Here is a 22,047-nt window from a genome sequence, read left to right on the forward strand (position 1 = left end):
GTGCAACCCAACCTTTAATCAGTGTGATTTTTCCATCACCGTTAATCTCCCTTTCCCCCTCCCTCCAGTCCCTAGTAACCACCAATAAACTTTGATCTCTATCCATTTGCCTTTTCTTGTCTTTTTATATAAATGAGGTGATACAATATTTGTCCTTTTGTGATTGACTTATTTCACTCAGCATGTCTTCCAGCTCCATCCACACTGTAGCGTGTATCAAGACTTCATTTCTCCTACTGGCTGAGTAGTATTCCATTGTATAATGCACCACATTTTGTTTATCCATTCATCTGTTGATGGTCATTTACGTTGTTTCTACCTTTTGGCTATTGTGAATAGTGCTGCAGTGAACATTGGTGGACAAGTCTCTTTTTGCGTCTCTGCTTTCAAGTCTTTGGGGCATATACCTAGGAGCGGAATTGCTGGGTCATACTGTAGTTCTATTTTTAGTTTTTTGAGGGACCTCCACACTGTTTTCCACAATGGCTGCGCCATTTTGCGTTCCCACCAGCAATGGATAAGGGTCCCAATTTTCCCACATCCTGGCCAACATTTGTTATTTTCTGTTTTTTGTTTTTTTTTTAAATCTTACCCATCCTAGTGTGAGTGAAATGGTATCTCATTGTGGTTTTGATTTGCATCTCCCTGATGGCTAATGATGTTGAGCATCTTTTCATGTGTTTGGTGGCCATTTGAATGTCCTCTTCGGTGAAATGCCTATTCATTTTATGCCCATTTTGTGATTGGGTTATTTATTTGTCTTTTTGTGGTTAAGTTGTTGAACTTTTATATATATTTTGGTTATTAGGTTCTTGTTGGAGATACGGTTTCTGAAGATATTCTCCCAGTCAGTAGCTTGTCTTTTCACTTTTTGGTAGTCTTTTGATGAACAAAAGTTTTTAATTTTTATGAGGTCCCATTTATTTATTTTGTCTTTTGCTGTTTGTTCTTTTTTTTTTTTATATTAAATAATCTATTGTTGAAAGCTAGGCCTGACAGCGTTGCCCCTGCTTCTTGTTCTAAGAATTTTATGGTTTTAGTTTGCACATTTAGGTCGTTGGTCCATTTTGAACTTGTTTTTCTGTATGGCATGAGGCATGGATCCTGTTTCATTTTTCTGCATGTGGAAATCCAATTTTCCCAACACCATTTATTGAAAAGACTCTTTTTTCCCATCAGATGGTCTTAACACCCTTTTCTAAACTCAGTTGACCATAGATGTGTGGGTTTATTTCTGTATTCTCAATTCTGTCCTATTGATCTGTGTGTCTATTGTTCTACCAGTACCAGGCGGTTTTGATTACTGTAGCTGTACAGTATGTTTTAAAATCAGGAAGTGTGAGTCCTCTTACATTATTCTTCTCTTTCAACATTGTTTTAGTTATTTGAGACCTCTTTCCATTCCATATAAAATTGGAGGTTGGTTTTTCTATTTCTGTAAAGAAGGCTGTTAGAATTTTGATCAGGATTGTGTGGAATCTATAGATCATTTTGTATAGTATTGACATCTTAACAATATTGAACTTTCCAATCCATGAACATGGAACATCTTTCCATTTATTTAACTCTTCTTTAATCTCTTTCAGCAGTATTTTGTAGTTTTCATTGGATAAGTCCTTCACATCTCTGGTTAAATTTATTCCTAGGTATTTTATCCTCATAAATGCTGTTGTAAATAGAATTGTTTCCCTAATTTCCCTTTCAGATTTCTCATTGCTGTTGTGTAGAAACCCAACTGATTTTTGTTTGTTCACCTTGTACCCTGCAAAACAAACAAACAAACAAACAAACAAACCCACTGCCATCGAGTCAGTTCCAACTCATAGTGACTCTATAGGACAGAGTCGAAGTGCTCCATAGGGTTTCCAAGGAGCACCAAGTGGATTCAAACTCCAAGCTTTTGGTTAGCAGCTGTAGCTTTTAACCACTACACCACCAGGGTTTCGCTAATTTCCTCTATTAGCTCTGAAAGTTTTCTGGTGGACTCTTTGGAATTTTCTATATATAGGATCATGTCATCTGCAAATAGAGATAATTGGACTTCTTTTCCAATCTCAATACCTTTTATTTTTCTTGTCTTATTGCTCTGGCTGAGAGAGCTACATTTTAACAAGTGCTACAGGTAACTCCACTGCAGCTCAGGTCTGAGAACGGCTGCCCTAAGATGTGCTAGGCACTGGGTCAAGTGCTGGGGTTAAAAAGTGGTTTTGACATAGTGCTAACCCCTCAGGAGCTTGGAGTCTGAGGAGGAAAGAGAGAAATACTGTCCAGTGGCATCTCTGGGTGGTGCAAACGGTTAGTATGCTCGCTGTTAATCAATAGGTTGAAACATCTGGGTGGCACCTCGGAAGAAAGACCTGGCAATCCGCTTCTGAAAAGTTATCCATTGAAAACTTTATGGAGCACAGTTCTGCTCTGACGTACATGACCCCACAGCAACTGGTTGGTTGGGAGAGAGGAAGCCAGCGTGGGGGGTGTGTTTGGGCCACGAGCTAGGAATCCTGGCCAGAAGGGTGGCCACGGGACCCCAGTGACACAAGGACCTTCTCTGACAGGGAGCCGGGTATTGGGACTAGCAGCCAGACCCTGGGGTGGGGAGGAGGAGGGAGCTCTGCCCCAATTCTCTGCTCCTGGCCGCCAGCTTCCCCCACTGTGCCCCACGGGCCTCCTTGTCCCCCACTCCCTGAGTCACAAACGAGAGCACCACCACCACCACCCCCCGCACCGTCTTGGTGAGCAATGTGTGTGTACTTCAGGTCATTATCTCAGAGCACATTTTTAGAAAACACTAGAGAAATTTGTTCCATTCAGCAGAGAACAGCACGTGTTGGTTGAGGTGCATCTGCTTCTGCTTTCCACAGACAGAAGATTTTGAACGTTTCTAGAGAAAGGGAAAAAAAACGAGTGAATTCAACGGGTTCAGAGCAGTGGCACTGACATCGTCTGCGATTCAACCTCATTACCTCGTAATCAGAAAAAAGACAGTGGCTGTCAAGTGGACCCTGACCCCTGACGCCCCCAACTCATGATGACCCCATGTGTGTCAGACGGTAACCGTGCTCCATGGGGTTCTCATTGACTGGTTTTTTGGAAGTAGATCACCAGGCCTATCTTCTGAGGCCCCTCTGGGTGGACTCGAACCTCTAGCCTTTTGGTTAGCAGCCCAGCTTGTTATCCTTTTGCCCCACCCAGGGACTCCACCACATTGCTCCCATTTTACAGATGAGGAAACTGGGACTCAGAGATAAAGTGGCTTGCTGGAGGCCACCCAGCTAGTGAGCGGTGGGGCTGGGATATGAACCCAGCTGCCTCCAAGACTCTGCCCTTGCTCCTCTGCCTTGAGGTTTACAGATAAAACGCACAGCCTCCAGCTGTTTTCCTTTGCCACGTTCCTGATGGTTCCTGATGGTTGCATTGCCAGGAGCCATCAGCCCAGCCAGTCCAGCTCCCAGGGAATGGTTGCAGCTTCAGGGGTTTGGCCTAATCTGAGAAGGGTGAGATTGAGGGAAGGGGGAGCTTATGGACCTAATGCCCCATCTAGCAGCTTTGCAGCTGTGGGCCAGTTTCCAGCTGCATATCCTTACATAAACTCCCAGGGGCTGGCAGGGTGAGCCTCAGACCACACTTCTCCTCTCTGCATGCACCCCACAGGGCCCTGAAATGGCTGCCTGCTTACATGGGGCGCAGTGCAGAGAAATAGCTGTGAACAAAAGCTGCAGGGCCCACTCTGAGACCAAGAGGACTGTTTACTAATGGTGCCATATCCCCTGCAGTTCCCGGGGGAGCAAACAGTTAATGACATGGCCGCTAACCAAAAGACGGGCAGTTCAAGGCTACCCAGAGGTGCCTTGGAAGAAAGGCCTGGTGATCTACTTCCAAAAACTCAGCCAGTGAAAACCCTGTGGCGCTCAGTTCTCCTCTGACACCCATGGGGCCGACTTGGTAGCAGCTGGTACCATATCCCTTACAACAACGACAGTGGTATTACTGATCACATAAGCCTCACTTGTCTAGAGGTCATGGGCCTAGAAACCTCAAGTTTGCCGAAAACAAATAGGAAATAACGTCAGAAGGTTTCAGAGCCACCAACACTGTGTCACTAAATCCGTGCATTACGCTCACGGGAGGGAGTTTACTCTTCGTTTACACACACCCGGATCCGGCCGTAGCATCTGGATTTCTTTGCTGCTTTTTATTTTATAACAACTTCATCGAGATGTAATTCACACACCATCCAGCTTACCCCTTTAAACTCTACAATTCCGTGGTTCTTCGTATGTTTCCAGAGTTGTACGACCATCACCATAATCAACTTTAAACCGTTTTTGATCACCCCAAAAAGAAACCCTGTTCTTCCCCAAGCCCCCAGCCCTAGCCAACCCTAATCGACTTTGGCCCTGTGGATTTGCCTATTCTGGATATTTCTTTTACATGGGATCAGACAATATGTGGCCTTTTGTGACCGGCGTCTTTCACTTAACATGTTTTTGGGGTTCAGCCATGTTGTAGCCTGAATCAGTACTTCATTCCTTTTTATTGTTGAATGATAGTCCATTGTATGGGTATACCACATTTTGCTTATTCATTCGTTGGTTGATGGACATTTCGGTTCTTTGTATTTTTTGACAATAATAATAATGCTGCTGTGAACATTGGTATACAAGTGTTTTGTGTGGATATATGTTTTCATTTCTCTTGGGTGTACCTAGGAGTCGAATTGCTGGGTCATATGATAATTCTGTGTTTAACCTTTTGAGGAAATGCCAGACTATTTTCCAAAGTGGCTGCACCATTTTGGGATGCCTCCAGCAGGGTATGAGGGTACCCCTCTCTCCGCCTTCTGGCCACCTGGTTTTATTATCTGTCTTTTTTGGTTACAGCCATCCTAGTGGGTGTGAAGTGGGATTTCATTGTGGTTTGGATTTGCGTTTCCCTGGTGACTAGTGATGCTGAGCATCTTTGCGCATGCTCGTTGGCCATCTGTCTGTCTTTTCTGGAGGAATGTCTACTCAAGTTCTTTGCCCATTTTTATATGAATTACTTGTTTTTTTATTACTGAGTTGTAAGAGTTCTTCATATATTCTTGAAACTAGTCCCTCATCAGATGTGTGATTTGCAAATATTTTCGCCCATTCTGTGGGTGGTGGTTCACTTTCTTGGTGGTGTGGTCTCTGGGTTCCTTGTCCATGGAGGGCTTGGAAAGGCAGGCAGGGAGAGAGCTGTGTCAAGGTCCCGACAAAGAGGGACGAAGCAGAGAATCTATAGAAAGCAAATACGTAAGGAGGCCCTCTTGCAGCTCGGGGTGGTCCCCCAAGTTGTGGGTGAGGGTTTGACTGCCTTCTCTTGCACTGCAGTTGAGAAGGATTTGTGCCCCAGAGGACAGGTAGAAATAGGTGTTGAAGCAGTAACTCCAGGACTGCGCATTTGGCCAGCGGTGCGCGTGAGCCTCTGCAGGGCGTGGGCTGGGTGCTGGGCCCTTGGGCTGCAGCCGTGGGACAGGACACGGGGCCTGCTCCCAAAGCTGACAGGAGGATGTGAGGGAGGAGCACATGAACAGGAAGACCACCAGGCCCCCTACCAGAGAAATCCCAGCCACAGAGCAGTGCCCTCAGCTACCCTGTGCCCCGTGAGGAAAGCTGGGCAGGTATCGGTATTTTCATTATACAGCTGAGGAAACTGAGGCCCGGAGGGAGGAAGTGACTTGTCTGTTATCCCCGGTGAGGAAATAATCAGGCTGGAACCCAGACTTACAGCCTCCCAGACCTGTCCTTTTCCTTTTTTTAGTTTCAAATAGAGTTCTGTGTAAGAATCGGTAGCTCCACTTGTGGCTTGCTAAGCCCCTGGTGAAACCGAAGCCATTGCTGTCGAGTCGATTCCTATTCCTAGCAACCCGATAGGACTGAGTAGAACTGCCCCGTAGGGTTTCCAAGGAGCGGCTGGTGGATTCAAATTGCTGACCTTTTGGTTAGCAGCTAAACCTTGGTGGTGCCGTGGTTCAGGGTTTGGCTGCTAACCAAGAGGTCAGCAGTTCAAATCCACCAGGTGCTCCTTGGAAACCCTATGGGGCAGTTCTGCTCTGTCCTGTGGGGTCACTATGAGTTGGAATCAACTCGATGGCAATAGTTTTTTTTTTTTTTGTTTTTTGTTTTTTAAGTCCCTGATGAAATCCCTGGGTGGTGCAAACACTTAATGTGCTCAGCTGCCAACCGAAAGGTTAGGTTTGAGTCCATCCACAGGTGCCTGGGAAGAAAGGCCTGGTGATCTCCTTCTAAAACGTCAGCCATCAAAAACCTTATTTTTGTTAGTTGCTAACGAGTTGATTCTGACTCATGGCGGCCCCATATGTCAGAGTAGAACTGCACCACAGAGTTTTCTTGGCTGTAATATTAACGAAGCAGATCGCCAGGCCTTTTCTTCTGCAGTACCGCTGGATGGGTTCGAACTGCCAACCTTTAGGTTAAACAGCCGAGCATGTAACCGTTTGACTACCCTGCTCTGACACACGGGGGTCACTGTGAGTCGGAGTCACCTTGACGGCAGCTGGTTCTGGGAAGCCCCAGTCCAGGCTGTGGGCATAGCCCAGTTAGCACCAGCGATGGAGCAGCTTGGGAGGGGTGGGGCTCCCTGCACACTGTCCACCTTGTCACCCCTCGGTCTTGACTCACGCGGGCCTCTCTTTCTGGAATGTTCTTTCCTTGTCCTCCCTCATGCCCTTCAAGGCTCAGCTCAGGCCCACCTCCTGCAGGAAGCCTCCAGGTGCACCCCGCCAACAGCCAGTGCTCTCCTCTCGGGAGACCTTGTGTGACTTCTCGCTGTGCCCTTCTGGACGCGAAGCTCTCCAGAGTGGGCGTAGACCTGCCCAGGGGCTGCAAAGGATCGTTCACTGGGGAGCAGGAAGAAAACGTGGAGCCTCTATTTTTATTTCATTTTTATCCTTATCCCTTTAAATTAATATTTGTCTGTATATGATTTGGAGCCCTGGTAGCACAGTGGTTAAGCGATTGGCTGCTAACCAAAAGGTCAGCAGTTCGAATCCACCAGTGGCTCCTTGGAAACAGTTCTACTCTGTCCTATAGGGTCGCTATGAGTTGGAATCGACTCGATGGCAGCGGGTTATATATGATTCATCTGTATGTAAATAGTGCGTGAGTGCCCAAATACACAGCATTTTAAATGTGTATAACATAAAGAAATGCATCAGTAATGGGAATAAAACCAAAACCAAACCCACTGCCGTCGATTTCAACTCCCCAAATTTTATTTTACTGATAGGATAGAATTGAAAATATTTTAAAAGTTTAAAGACAGCTGTGGACCTGAGGACAAGAGCTGTGCCATATTCATCCCTCAGTGTCCAAGGCCAGCCTGAGATGACGGATTTGCTCAGTCACCTCACGGGAGGGGGTGGGAGGCCCCCACCAGCTGCCTGCAGGCTGGCCCTCCTCCATCCAGCTGCTGAGTGTCCCAGCCAGCCTCTGACTCCCCGTGGCCCTGCACCCGGCCCGCATGCCACCCCAAGCCACCCTCCGTGGCCGCGTGGCCTGCCTTGGCCCCTCTGTGTCTGAAGGATGGTCGGCCGCCCGTGCAGAGCAGCCTGTGGGGCCGTCCCCCCCCGTGACTTCTGCTACCAGTGGGCAGGAGAATGGGCAGGCAGGCCTTGGGCCCAACGTGGCTCCCCGCCGAAAGCCCAGGCTGGGTCGCAGCCCCGTCAGGAAGTGGTAGCACATTGGGAGCCTGGGCAGAGACGGGGGCTGGGACCTGTGCCTCGGGCCAGCTCCTGCATGCCAAAAACTCTGAAGTCAGTGCCATTTTGTAGTTGCTGCTGTGGGCAACGTTGAAGGAGGAGGCAGGCAGCCTGAGTGCAGACTGAGGTCTTGGCCCCACTGAGCCTGTGACTTCATCCCTTCCTCCTCCTTACTCCTTCACCCCAAGTCTGTAAACAGAACTGCCAGCGAGCCAGGGCTCCGCCACAGCAGCAGGACACGAGCACCTGTCCTCTTCCCTCCCCACCGGCGCTGGAGGACAGTGAGAACTCTGAGACGTGGTCACTGCCCTTAGGAACGCGATAGGATGGTGTGTTTACACACGCGTGCACACACACACACGTGCACACCCGTCGGAAAACACCACTCGGAGCTCTTACACGTATTACTTCGTTTACCCCTCACGACAGCCCTTAGAGAGAGGTCCTCATTGTAAAGGCGAGGAGACTAAGGCACAGAGAAGTTAAGCAACTTCCCCAAAGTCCCCCAGCTAGTAATGGCAGGTGTGGCTGTGATTTGAACCCACAGCCAGTCCAGAGCCCTCTGGGCTGCCTCCCCCGACCCACGCGGCCGCCCTCCCCTGGCCCACATGGCCGCCTCCCCTGGCCCACATGGCCGCCTCCCCTCTCCACCCCTGGCCCCCGCGGCCGCCTCCCCCGGCCCACGCGGCCGCCTCCCCCGGCCCACGCGGCAGTGTCATGGCAGCAGGACCGCAGAGGAGGCCGCCACTGGGCTGGGAGGCCTCGCAGGGGGACATACCACACCTCGCCTTTTGCTGTGCCAAGGGCTGCGTTTAGGTGGCAAGGAGTCTTCCGAGGTGTTTTATGTGTATTTCCATCCATCCTGAGGCTGAAAGGGAGGCCCCGTTGGAGCCATAAACCTGAGACTTTTAATGATGGCTAGCCGGTCGGGGCTGAGAGGGGCCCAGTCAGAGAGACCACCACCCAGAGGATGCCAGAGGTGCTCCAGCCTCACAGCGCCGTTCCAGGGCAGAGCTGGCACCAACCCCCGGTCCCTGAGTCCCTGCCGCACACCTTCCTCCGCTGCAGAGGCCTCCTCAGCTCCACGAAAATGAGCAACTACTGAGCCAGGTTCTCAAGAGCGAGCCCCCAGTAACCTCTTCCCACCTCGGGATTCTAGCCTGGCCAAGCACAGATAGCACTCGAAATCCGGCTCCGGCCGCCTTTTTCCCCTTTTGGCTGGTTCGGTTTATTTCTGAAGCTGTAAACACCATTTGGGGTTCTTCAAGGACCATCAAATGCCGTGTCTGCCATGAAGCCCGCCTGGCTTCCCCCTCAGAAACAGTGTCTGCCCCTGTCCTGGGCCCCGTCCCTTGCTGCTCTGTGTTTGTTGAGTCACTGGCAGACTTATCCACCTCTCCTGCCCACTAGATTGTACAGCATCCTGGAGAAGGGACTGTGTCCACTTATCTTTACACTCTGTAGCTTACTCAGGAGATGGGAGGGAGAGAGGAGAGGCTTCTTTCCAACAGGGATCTACTTGGGATCTTCCAAATTGCTAGCAAATGTGGAAAAGACAATCCAGGGGCCTCAGTGGAGGGAGGTTAGTCTCCCTGCCCGTAAGGGTAAAACTTACCCCAGGTCTGGGCCTCCAGGTGGTGGGGCAGTGGCTGGGAAAGGCCTGCTGTATTTCACAGCCTCGACTGACCCCACAGGGAGCCTTGATCCTCAGGCTCCAACCACAGGGGTCGCTGGGTCCCTGGGGAGGGATCTACGTTCACCCTGGCCAGATCACCAATTCCAGCCTGGGGAGCCCAGAGGTCACCTGCAGAGGCCTTCTCCCGATTCTCCTCTTGACCTGCCCCCAGGCCCCGTGCTGGCAGGGTCTTCTGCATACCTTCCTCAGCCTCGCCCCTGCCCCTGCTGGCCCCCACTGAGTAGCGCTCACCGAGCGCCTGTTTTGTGCTGAGCACCGTTCCACATGTTTTACGACATCAGCTCATTTACTCCGTAGCAAGCCCATTTCAGAGCTGGGGACGGACAGGCCAGAGGTCACGCAGCTTAGCGAGTGGCAGCGTCAGGATTGGACCCGGCAGCCTGGTCCCAGGACAGCGTTAGGAAGGGTGCCCAGTGTAGCCCGTCCCTGTATGGATACACGGCTCCCAGCCTGCACTCGGGGTGGGTCAGGAGGCCACCTGGAACCCCAGAGGGTAGCTCATGACGACCCAGGGGAGATGCAGAACCAAGCAGAAGATGGCCTCTTCCCTTGTTGGGGGAGGCGCTCTCCGGGCACAAGCAGGTCGCGGGTCCTGGCTGGCGTCTGACTGCAGATGTGGCCTCCCTGACAGTGGACTCTGCGGTCCCCACAGGAATGGGCCACAGCAGTCCAGCTCGGCCAGTCTCTGGAGTCCTGTGAGACAGACAGGGAGGTGCTTCGAAACCACTTTAAAGACAAGCAGGAGGTTAAGGGGATTGCCTGCACTGTGTGGGGTGGGACAGAAACGTACTGTGGACGTGTTATCAGGAGGGACCAGTCCCTGGAGAAGGACATCATGCTTCATAAAGTAGAGGGTCAGCGACAAAGAAGAAGACCCTCAACGAAATGGATTGACACAGTGGCTGCAACAGTGGGCTCAAGCATAACAGCGATTGTGAGCATGGCACAGGACCGGGCAGTGTTGTACGTACGGTCACTGTGCGTCGGAGCCAACTCGACGGTGCCTGAGAACAACAAAAGCACAGGTGCAGAGGCAGAAAGGCCTGTGTTCCGTGCTTGCCTTTCCTCACTTCCCGTCTGTGCCGCCTTCAGCACGTTAACTCTCTGAGCCTCAGTCTCCTTGTCATTAAATTGGGTATAATAATAGTACCTGCTTCCCAGGCTTATTGTGAGGGTTAGATGACACTCACTGGTGCGAAGGGCTCAGAGCAGCATCTGGCACTCAGTGTTGTTAGCTGCTGTCACTTGGCCCTCAACTCATGGCGTCCCCGTGCACAGCAGAACAAAATGCCGCCTGGTCCTGCGCCATCCCCATGATAGGTGGTGGATGAGACCGTTATGACCCATAGGGTTTTCCTTGGCCGACTTTTAGAAGTAGATCACTGTGCCTGACTTCCTAGTCTGGAGCCTCCACTGACAGGTGGTGGCTGTACATGAGGTGCCTTGGCCGGGAACTGAACCCCGGTCTCCCACGTGGAAGGCCAGAATTCTGCCGCGGAACCACCCCTGCCTCAGCACCCCATCCATTGGAGCTGCTGCTGCCTTGTAAAATGTCAGCGTTTTTAAACACCCTTTGAGATTGCATGATTGTTGTCTCCGAGCACAGATCATGAGCTCCATTTTACAGAGGTGGACTCTGAGGCCCCAACAGGCATGCTGACTTGTCCAGGGACAAACATCTGGTTTGTGGCACAGCCATGGCGGTGGCCTCCTGGTCTTCTCCTGCCCTCTGCATTAGAGTGTACCCCCCACACATCACCCCGTGTTGAGAACGTCTGGAGGACAGCCGTGGAAGGCGGGAGAGGCAGACCCCGCGCATGCTGCGCTGGTTGGGGACGGCGGTCCTTAACCCCTCTGTGCTCAGGACCCCTGGGGACCCATAGGTTGGTGAGGCCTGTGGACTTGTGCTCAGAACGACGCTCTTAAATGCATCACACAAAATGACTCAGGGCACAAAGGAGACCAATGATGTTGAAACACAGTTACTATGTTTTAAAAGATGTGCTGTAGTGATAATGTGTGTTCATGAAATAACAAAATCTGGTGGCAAGTCTAATATCAACCATAACTTTAAATTAGGAATGAGTTTAAATAATATTTGGAGAACTCTTTCACAATTACATTTGCGGTATGACATGATCATCGGTGACGCACTCACAGCTCCTGCCGATAGTATCTTATTTGTTGCTCACCGTCATACCTGAAGGAAACAGCAAATTTCACTTAAAGAGTGATGGAATTAAAATATATTTTTTCCCATCCAAGTTGACTGCAGACACCTGCCCCAAGTCCAGAGTGCTCTCTGTGCCCACTCAGGCCTAGGACTTAGCAACGGAGACTCCAGGGCACCCAGCCCATCCCGGTCCCCTGTTCACTGGGACAGTTCACCCCAGCTCTCCCCACAGAAAGTTGGATGCAGCATTTCAGTTCATTCAGTCATTCAACAAACATGGAGCGCCAGCTCTGTGCCAGGCCCCGTGCCAAACAGCGAGGTTCGGAGTCCAGTGAGATGAGGCCCTTGCCTTCAAGACGCTCATCTGCTTAAGGGAGAGAGGCCGAGGTACCATTCTGAAATGCAGGCTGTCAACATGAACAAGAGCCTGTCTGTCCTTCCTGCTAATCAAAGAATGCAAATTATAATAACCTTGCCTCTGTAGTCGGCCCTTTATATTATATTAACAAAAACCAAACCTGTTTCTGTCGAGTCGATTCTGACCCATTGCGACCCTGTGTGTTACAGAGTAGAACTGCTCATAGGGTTATCTTGGCTGTAATCTTTATGGGAGCAGATCACCAGGGCTTTCTTCGGTGGTGCCTCTGGGAGGGTTCACACCGCCAACCTTTAGGTTAGTAGTCAAGTGCAAATCCCTTGTGCCACCCAGGGACCATTTATATTGCGTATCTATTTTTAATGTTATGATAATACCAGGGAAGGTCAGGTTGGGGATTAGTGATCACCCCTGGCTGGCACCCCTGTCCATCACAGAATCCTTTGGAAAGCAGTATGGCCCTGCATAGCATTGGTCAGGGAAATGTCACACCCTTTTCCTAGTGTTCTCACTCCTGGGGATTCACCTTGAGGAAGTAACTCAGCAGGAAGGACGAGGGTGGAAGGCAGAGACAGGTCCTTCTCCCTCTTCCTCCTGAGTCTGTGCGCCCTGCTCAGTCTGTCCCTCTGGGCTGGCCATGGTAGGCATACAGCGAATGCCTGTGGGGTGAATATCTGACCATAATTAAAATGGACAAGAGGAGGGAGCGCGGGAGGGGATCTGGAGCCCTCCACTGACCAGGTTCCTGCCTTCTTCTCCAGCTACTGTGATGTCAGGAGACATGGACAAGCCGCTGATCAGCCACCACCTGCCGGACAGCAACAGCGGCCTGACTGAAGCGCCCCCGGAGGCCCCCAGAGTGGGCATCCTGGGCAGCGGGGACTTTGCCCGCTCCCTGGCCACACGCCTAGTGGCCTCCGGCTTCAGCGTGGTGGTGGGGAGCCGCAACCCCAAACGCACGGCCGGGCTGTTCCCCTCCACAGTCCACGTGACTTTCCAGGCGGAGGCGGTGAGCTCCGCTGAGATCATCTTCGTGGCTGTGTTCCGGGAGTATTACTCCTCGCTGTGCGTTCTCAGCGACCAGTTAGCTGGCAAGATCCTGGTGGACGTGAGCAACCCCACAGAGCAGGAGCACCGGCAGCACCAGCAGTCCAACGCCGAGTACCTGGCCTCCCTCTTCCCCACCTGCACGGTCGTCAAGGCCTTCAATGTCATCTCCGCCTGGACCCTGCAGGCCGGCCCGAGGGATGGGAACAGGCAGGTAGGTTCTGGGGAATGAGAACCATCATTACAATAAATATAAACGGCTAATTTTCCCTGCCTTCAGTGCCTGGCTCCTTGTGTTCTTATCACAACACTGCCTGGCTCCATCTTAAAAAGGAGAGAATGAAGGCTCAGAGATGTCAGTGACCTTACTCAGAGTCCCACAACAGGTGAGTCAGGACCTGAACCCAGTTCATAGGAATCTGAAATCCATGCTGTTTCTCCTGTGATAACTGGGTGCCCTCAGGGGCAAGGAGGAAAAGGTTGGTGGCTTTCTTGTTGCCATTTGGACTCAAGGAGAGGGATTTTGCTTTTAGAATTGGACTCAAAAAGAAGAAAGTGACACCCTTGGGTACAAGGCCCAAAGGGAGGCAAGTGTGTCCCAGTCTGTCTCATTTATTCCAAGGGCTTCCAGGAACCAAGTGGATTTCTGAGAACAGTCAGCAGAAGGTTTTCCTGGGGGTGGAGGTGGCTGCCCAGGATCTCCCCAGAACAGCCAGGGCCATGTGGATTTCTTGGCAGGAGAAACTCTTACCAAGACAGGGTAGTTTTTAATGCCAAGAGGCCACCTGCATTTTGCTGGAGGAAGACTGCCAGACCCCACACATCTGTAAGAACTTCCACCAAGGAGTCAAGCCCAGGTGCCCTCCTCTCTGCCCAGCTCTGTGCCAGGCTCTGTTGGAAGGTCCAGGAAGCCCAGCCACCCCTGCATGCAGGAAGTGTCACGGGACAGCTGTGTGTGGACAGGCCAGGGAGCGGTGGGCAATGCGTTGGTGACAGGGCCTGGAGGGAACAGGGTGAGTGGGCTGGCTAGAGAAGACTTTGTGGTGGCCTTGAGCTGGGCCCACCTGATGTGGAGAGGCACAGGGAGGAGGGAAGGCATCCCAGGCTGAGGGGACAACCTGGCAAAGGCACAGATGTAAGAAATGAGGCTCCCAGACCTCAGTTTCCTCATCTGAAAAATGGGGGTAATAGTACATACCTGGCAGGAGTGCTGTGAGCCTGAGGGGTTGTGTATGTGAAGCCTGGCACATAGTAGGTGCTCAAGTTAATTTTGGCAGGCCAGGAATGACTACAGTAGCATCAATAAGGTCAGCGTTCAAAGATCTGAGGACACCGGTGATCCTGCAGTGGGCTACGGGGCTGGGAGGGCAGACTGGGCCCGAGGACACCGGTCAGCCTGCAGTGGGCTACGGGGCTGGGAAGGCAGGCTGGGCCCGAGGACACCAGTCAGCTTGTAGTGGGCTACGGGGCTGGGAAGGCAGACTGGGCCCGAGGACACCAGTCAGCCTGCAGTGGGCTATGGGGCTGGGAAGGCTGGCTGGGCCCGAGGACAGTGGTCAGCCTGCAGTGGGCTGTGGGCCTGGGAAAGCAGGCTGGGCCCGAGGACACTGGTCAGCCTACCATGGGCTACGGGGCTGGGAAAGCAGACTGGGCCCGCTCGTGGAGGGCCTTGCGTGTGGGCTCAGGGCCCTAGGGGGCCGAGGACATTGCCGAAGGGGACCCATCTGGACTGAGGGGTGGAGCTGCAGCCCCAGCTGCACATTCTGGGCCATGTGCAAACCCTGTTGCTGGCCCTGACTGTCCCTTAACGGTCGTAGACTCATTTGGAAAGGACAGTGGTGATGGCTGCTCGTGATGAACGTAATGAAAGTCACTGCACTGAACGTGTAAAAAATGGTACATGGGCAACCGTTTTGTTACGTATATTTTTACCACAATAAAAATAAAAAGCCCGACTGCTGAGCGACCCCCAGGACGGGCCCTAGTCCCGACGCACCTGTGCCAAGGGCCCCCCGTGGGCTCCGCTTCCAGGGGCGCTTTGCGTGCGGCAGTTGATGTCCATCAGCCCTGATGGCTCTCCTTGAGCAGTGGGCAGTTCTGGGCGTGCTGGGCACGGGCTGGGCGGCCACCGGGGCTCATCCTCATGGCCTGACCCCTGGCCGGGCAGTCAGAGTTGCCGTCACCTCCCAACTCCCCTGCCCCTCGGGGCCTCGCGCAGTGCCCTCAGCCGTGGACGAGATGTGGCCTGTGACCCCGTCTGATGGACATCCCGTCCCTGTCCCCACAGGTGCCCATCTGCAGTAATCAGCTGGAAGCCAAGCGCACCGTCTCGGAGCTGGTGCTCGCCATGGGCTTCTCGCCGGTGGACATGGGGTCCCTGGTGTCTGCGCGGGAGGTGGAGGCCATGCCGCTGCGCCTCCTGCCTGGCTGGAAGGTCCCCACCCTGCTGGCCCTGGGGCTCTTCATCTGCTTCTACATCTACAACTTCGTGCGGGACGTCCTGCAGCCCTACGTGCAGGAGGGCAAGAGCAAGTTCTACAAGCTCCCGGTGTCCGTGGTCAACACCACGCTGCCCTGCGTGGCCTACGTGCTGCTGTCGCTGGTGTACCTGCCCGGCGTGCTGGCGGCCGCCCTGCAGCTGTGGCGCGGCACCAAGTACCTGCGCTTCCCCGACTGGCTGGACCACTGGCTGCAGCACCGCAAGCAGATCGGCCTGCTGAGCTTCTTCTGCGCAGCGCTGCACGCGCTCTACAGCTTCTGCCTGCCGCTGCGCCGCGCCTACCGCTACGACCTGGTCAACCTGGCGGTCGAGCAGGTAGCCCGCGGGCGCCCCCTCCCGTCAGCACGTGCACCGGCTCTGCACTGGGTGCCCATAGGTCCGCGGCTCCATGGCTGCGTGCCGGCTCTGTTCTGATTGGTCAGGGCCCGGGTCAGTGGACAAATCAGGCACGAGGCCCCGCCCCCGCGGGCCCAGCCTACTGGGGGAGACTTTGAATAAGAGAAAGGAAGCCCCTTACCGAGGGTATTTAGAGAGCGGCAGCGGGAAGGGTGCAGCCCTAAGGGATGGCACAGCGAGGCCTTGCTAAGTAAGTGATATCCGAGCAAAGACGCAAAGGAAGGGAGACTGGGCCCTGTGGCCAGCAGGGGGAGGAGTGTTACATGCCAGAGCAGCGGCAGGTGCAAAGGCCCTGGGGTAGGGGTGTGCCTGGCGTCTGAGGACCAGCAGAGAGGCCCGTGTGGCTGGAGCAGAGTGAGCAGGGGCGTGGGGTAGGGTGGGCAGGAGACGAAGCCTAAGGAGTGGAGAACAAATCAGGGAGGGCCTTGAAGGCTTTGCCTCTGAGGGACACCGGGAGCCGAGAATGGGTTTTCGGTAGGAGAATGGCGATCTGACCTGTAACCCGGTCCCTCTGGCTGCCGGGTTGAAGATAGACAAACCGAAAAACCAAACCCATTACTGTGAGTCGATTCCAACTCGTAGCAACCCTTTAGGACAGAGTAGAACTGCCCCATAGGGTTTCCAAGGAGCATCTGGTGGATTCGAACTGCTGGTCTTTTGGTTAGCAGCCGAGCTCTTAACTACTACGCCACCAGGGCCCCGAGGACAGATGAGGGAGTCAAAAGCCAAAGCAGGCAGACCAGCTGGGAGGCTGTTCCTGCATCCAGATGACACGGTGGAGGCCTGGAGTGGGCTGGGGGCGGCCAAGGGGCAGGAAGGCGTGGAAGGAGTAAACCGAGGCAGGCGTGCACGGGATTGCCAGTGTCACGGGGCGGGAGAGGGGAGTGGTCGAGGATGACTCTGGGGCTTTGGCCTCAGCACCTGGGAAGATGTTGCCTTCCGCTGAGATGGGGGAGGCTGCAGGAGTGAGGTTTTCTTAGGGGAGGGGATTAATCACTCATTTAGAAAACCGACATGGTATTCCTTTGCCAGCAGGGCTCCTGGGGTGGGGCGGGCCCTGAGGCGAGCGGGTGGGAGCAGAGATGGCATGGCCGCCACCTGCACCCACAGACACAGGCCTCTGATGCTCCACCCTAGTGTTACAAGCCCACAGGGCCTGCTTCTTCGTCCTCAAACTGAGGTCCGCAAGAACCCCTGCCTGTCTTGGTTTCCCCAGACCTAAGAATTCCATCTCCAGCTCCTAGCCCTGGGCTGATGCAGGCGTGGTTCCCATTCCTGGACACTAGTCAGCCGGCAGCCTTTAGCCAGGTACCAATGAGATGCTTCTCATCCAGCCCTCCTTCCACCCTGGTGGCCTGTAGTTCCAGGTCCTGCTTGGGATGTAGGGAGCCCTGGGGAGCTGGGCCATCCCCAGAGGCCATCCCTGTGGAGGTCAGCCACCCCTCGGAGAAGGACAGGGAGGGGAGGCCAGGCCACTGCCTGGGAACCACGGGCCTCAGCCCTGCTTGCTTCTCAGTGACAGCTTCTCAGAGGCCCTAGTCCTCCCCCATCCATGGACACTCGGCATCATTGCATCTGTGGGCTGAGACATCCTAAGACGAAAGAAGAGCCCCAGACTTCAGGCAGAGAAGCAAGACACCAGCTAGAAATGAGAGCAAGGAAGAAATAATCGTCTCCAACCCTTATAAAGAGTTTGCTGTGCTCCACACACTTTTCTAACAGTGTCACGCAGCCAGTGCATTCCCTAAACCCCCATCTCAGCCCTCTAAGCAGCTACTGTCCAGTCTTCTTCTGCCAGATGAGAAAGTGGGCACAGAGAGCTTAGGACTTGACCAAAGTCACACAGCCAGTCAGTGGCAGAGCTGGGATTCAGGTCCAGCTGATGGGCTCCATCCAGATCCATGCTCATATCCGTAAAACAGATCCCCGTCAACAGCTGAGTAAATTATCCCACCCCTCAAGTTATTCATTCACTCACTCACCGCACACCTACAGACTTGGCCCTGGCCTCAGCTGGCACAGGGTGGCGTGGAGGCCAGACCGGGAGTCTTGCCCTTGGCATTACTGAGTGAACGGAAAGACCTTGACCTTGAGCAGATCCCGGCCCTGCTTTTGTCCTCAGGCCCTGATGTGTGGCTCAAGGTCTGTCCTGGTGCTAATGCTTTTGGTGCTCTTTGATGAGATTTTCTTACCCATTTCTACAGAACCAGCCCGCTCAGCAGGAGGCTCTGTGGCTTCCCAGGAAATGTTGGGAGCGGGGTTTGCTGCACAGTATGGGGCAGGTCTGGGTGGCTCGGCCCGAGTCCCAGGTGTGGAAGCCCCTCTCCACTGGCAGCTAGGGTGAGCAGAAGGCTACATCCCCCTCCCTCCCAGAGAACAAAGCAAACCACTGCTCCCTCCCCCGCACCCAGCCTCCTGCTGCCTGCCTCTAAATCCTCTGCCCTCCTGGGTATTACGTTAACCCAATTTTGCCATGGTGTAAATACCAGGGCACAGAGGGGTGCAGATACGCTAATTCTCCCGGAGTTCCAAAGCCTTTTAGAGATGCAGGCCCTAGTGGGTTGCCGTGCAAAACCGTCCCTCCCGCAGGGCTGGATCACTCGCTGGAGACACCAAAGTCCTGTCACGCACAGAGGCTTAAACTTGTTCTGCAGAGTTCCAGGGGAAGAACCAGGGCTGGCGTGTGTGTGACAGGGTGGGGGGCGGTTAGAGACAGGTGGGCGCTTAACCCAGAGCAGCCTGGAAGTGGTGAGCCCAAGCCTGGAGGTGTTCACGCAGATGCTGGATAACTGCTTGCAGCCACATATCTGCAGGTCAGCACGCCCTTGGGTTCTGAGACCTTGGGCATCTGAGGCTGTTCTATGCCCAGGCCCATAACAGTGTCCCCTCCAGCAGTTCCTGTCTGATGAGCAGCTTTCCCAGCCTGCTCTTGGCTGCCTCACCACATGGCCCTCTCCCTGGCCACTCACCTGGGCCTTTTGGGTGAACAGAGCCTGTTAGCCTGGACACAGGAAGTCCTTTTCCAAGAGTTTTCTCAGGCCCACTGAGCCCCCAGATTGGAGGGAGAACTGTATCCCCCCGCTGAAGAGAACACCCCTGAGGCCATGTTCACAAGCAGTATTGTTGCCAACAAGAACCAATATTTAGGTAGCACTTTCTGATTTGCTTGTGTGCTTCCCTAGAAATACATTTCAAGGTCAAAATCAAAGACAAGGTTTAACCCACACACTGTCTCCCTCTCCCCTAACCCAAATCTGATCTGCGCACAGCTGCCAGAGAGAACTGTCTGAAGCTGGCATCTGTAATGATGTAATTCGGCAGTTACATAATGATGTAGTCATTTTCCATTTTGTGATCTGATGTGGTCATCCTCCATTTTCACATAATGCCGATTTTCACATAACGGCTTGGTCTTTGGAACCTAACCGTGTCGGTGGGTGAGGAGTGGGTGTACAGAAGATGACAGTTGAGTGGGGGGAAAGAGACAGGCACACCCTCCCCGTCCTCAGGATGAAAGAGCCTTCACAATACAGCCACACTCTCCCCAGCTGCATCTCCCCTGTGCCTCCTGTGACCCATCACATTTGGGTTGCATACTGTCCCCTGAACTGGTGGAGCTCTCTATCCAGGCTGTCCTCGGCCTGCAATACTCACCCTGGGACATCCTGACAGCCTGGAAAACTCCTATTTCTCCTTCAAAACCCTGCCTCTGTTAAGCTTCCCCTGCCTGTGTTCCTCTTTCCCCCACTCACCTCTGTCATCTTCTGTACACCCACTCCTCTCTCATCGACACGGTTAGGTTCCAAAGACCATGTTGTTATATGAAAACTGGCATTATGTGAAAATGGAGGATGACCACATCAGATCACAAAATGGAGGATGACTACATCATTACATAACTGCCAGACCACTAAGAATCATGGCCTAGCCAAGTTTGCATGTAACCTTAACCATCACAGCCAGCATTACTCTTGCCCAGCACCTTGGCGTTTGTTACCGCCAGATGTACGTTATTAATGCACAAATAGTCGGATAGTGGATTTTTTTACTGTTGTCGTAAATGCAAAATGTCGGCTAACGAGATAGTCAGTGAGGAGTAGGTGTATTTTGTACACACTTCTATCATTTTTCTTGCACATCAATTCACAGTCACTTATTTGCAAGTCTCTATCCCACGCCACGTTCCGTGATGGCAGGGACTGGGTTTTGCACATCTTGAGGCCCCTGGTCCCCAACACAGATTTTCAGTGCATGGCTGTTGCGTGACTGGTAATGAAATTCGCCCCCATGAAGCCAACCCCAGGCACCTCTTAGGAGGGGCACTGAACCTGCTCAGAGCTGACTGTCACTCGGGGGGTAAGAACCAGTCCAACTACTCCACCCCATGCCCAGCTGCTTCTAAGAACAACATCTGCAGCCATTTATTAAGCACCTACTGTGTGCCAGTCAGGAGGCCTGGTGGTGCCATGGTTAAAACACTCAGCTGCTAACCAAAAGGGCAGCAGTTTGAACCTACCAGCCGTTCCACGGGAGAAAGATGTGGCAGTCTGCTTCCGTAAAGATTACAGCCTTGGAAACCCTGTGGGGCAGTTCTGCTCTGTCCTGTAGGGTCGCTATGAGTCGGAATCGACTCGACGGCAGTGGGTTTGGAGTGGCAGTCACCCGCTGCTCGTTTTATGAACATCACCCTTTTATCCTTGTGATAACAGCAAGAGAGAGACAGTTATGTGTTGGCCGGGGAAGGGGCTGCCAAGGTCTCATGACTGTCCCCCAGTGGTAGAATCAGCATCAGAACCCAGGCCCCTGGGGCTGCAAAGCTGTTTCCTCCACCACCGCAGGCTGCCCCTTCCACATCCTGCCTCCGCAGTTCCCTGGGTCTGGCAGGCAGTTGGTACTGCCCTCTTCCTAACCACAGCCTGCAAGGGGGCAGGGTGAGGGGCTGATGCTAGTCCTCCTGCCCCCGTCCTTCCGCATCTAGCCTGTAACCTAAAGAGAAAGGAAATCCACACAAGAACGTGCCCTCTACCTCTCACTGATGACCACTCGTCCGTCCCAAGGCGGCCAGTCTTGTTAGCGCCACCCTAGAGGAGTGGATGACTGTGTCATCTAGATTCCCGTTAACGGCACCACAGGGCTGAGCCAGCACTGCTGTCCCGCACCAGTAAAAACCAGTTGCATTGAGTCAACTCTGACTCCTGGCCACCCCATGGGTGCCAGAGTAGAACTGTGCTCCCTAGGGTTTTCAGTGGCTGAGTTTTCAGAAGTAGATCACCAGGCCTTTCTTCTGAGGTACCTCTGGGTGGACTCGAACCTCCAACCTTTTGGTTAGCAGCCGAGCGTTGTCCAGGAAGACTCTCACAGAAGGTGGCCAGGCCCCACATCCTCGTGCAAGTCCCTCACCTTCCAGTGCCCCTTGCCCACCTCACTGCACCCCGTCCCAGCCTCCCTCCGGAGGGGAGGTATTAGAGGAAAAACACAAGACACTCTGCAAGCAAACGTGGTGTATCTGTGTAATCATCCGAACTCTGACTTGTGACGTTAACTGCCTGGTTACCAAAATACAGAAAGGAGTGACTGATGAAACATATTTGGAGAACAACCAGCTCGCCTCAAGGAGACGGCTTATTTTGCAACAGTGTGAGTCAGAATTCTCTGGGCACAGCTCGGGGGAACCCTCTCCACCCTCTGCAGAGGACTACCAGCTGCACACCGTTCTGGTACACAAGGAAGACCGGAGGAGTTTAGACGTGACCTCGCCCACCTCTCCTGGGTGGAGAAGCTGAAGCTCCAGAGACGGAGTTGCCCGGAGTCACATGTCACAAGTGGTCAGGACGAGAAGCTGGGTCCCCTGACTTCTGGTCCTTTTGTGGCTTAAGGAAAGAGCACCAGCCCACCCGAAAATAGAACAGAGCTGATCTTTTTCTCCAAACTGCAGGAATAGTACCCAAGGGATGGCATTTTCTCAGTTTCTTTCAATCTTCTTTCATGAACTTTTTTTTTTTTAATTTTTTTTATTGTTGTAGTTTAAATGAATTTTTAGTCTCTCATACAAAAATTTATACATACATTGTTATGTGACCTTAATTGCTCTCCCCACACTGTGACAGCACACTCC

At 53.0% G+C, this 22,047-nt stretch overlaps 1 protein-coding gene across 1 annotated transcript in view; it reads left to right on the forward strand.

Moving 5' to 3' along the window:
* The first annotated feature begins 12,758 nt into the window (after positions 1-12,758).
* Positions 12,759-22,047, forward strand: part of STEAP3 (STEAP3 metalloreductase) — a 35,030-nt gene continuing 25,741 nt past the window's right edge. Inside the window, exons 1-2 of the mRNA XM_004389681.1 lie at positions 12,759-13,250; positions 15,324-15,851. Of these exons, the coding sequence (XP_004389738.1) occupies positions 12,759-13,250; positions 15,324-15,851 (1,020 nt within the window). The remainder of the gene's footprint in view (positions 13,251-15,323; positions 15,852-22,047) is intronic.

The sequence above is a fragment of the Trichechus manatus genome, unplaced genomic scaffold, assembly GCF_000243295.1.
Source record: "Trichechus manatus latirostris isolate Lorelei unplaced genomic scaffold, TriManLat1.0 scaffold00255, whole genome shotgun sequence".
Taxonomy (NCBI): Eukaryota; Metazoa; Chordata; class Mammalia; order Sirenia; family Trichechidae; genus Trichechus; species Trichechus manatus.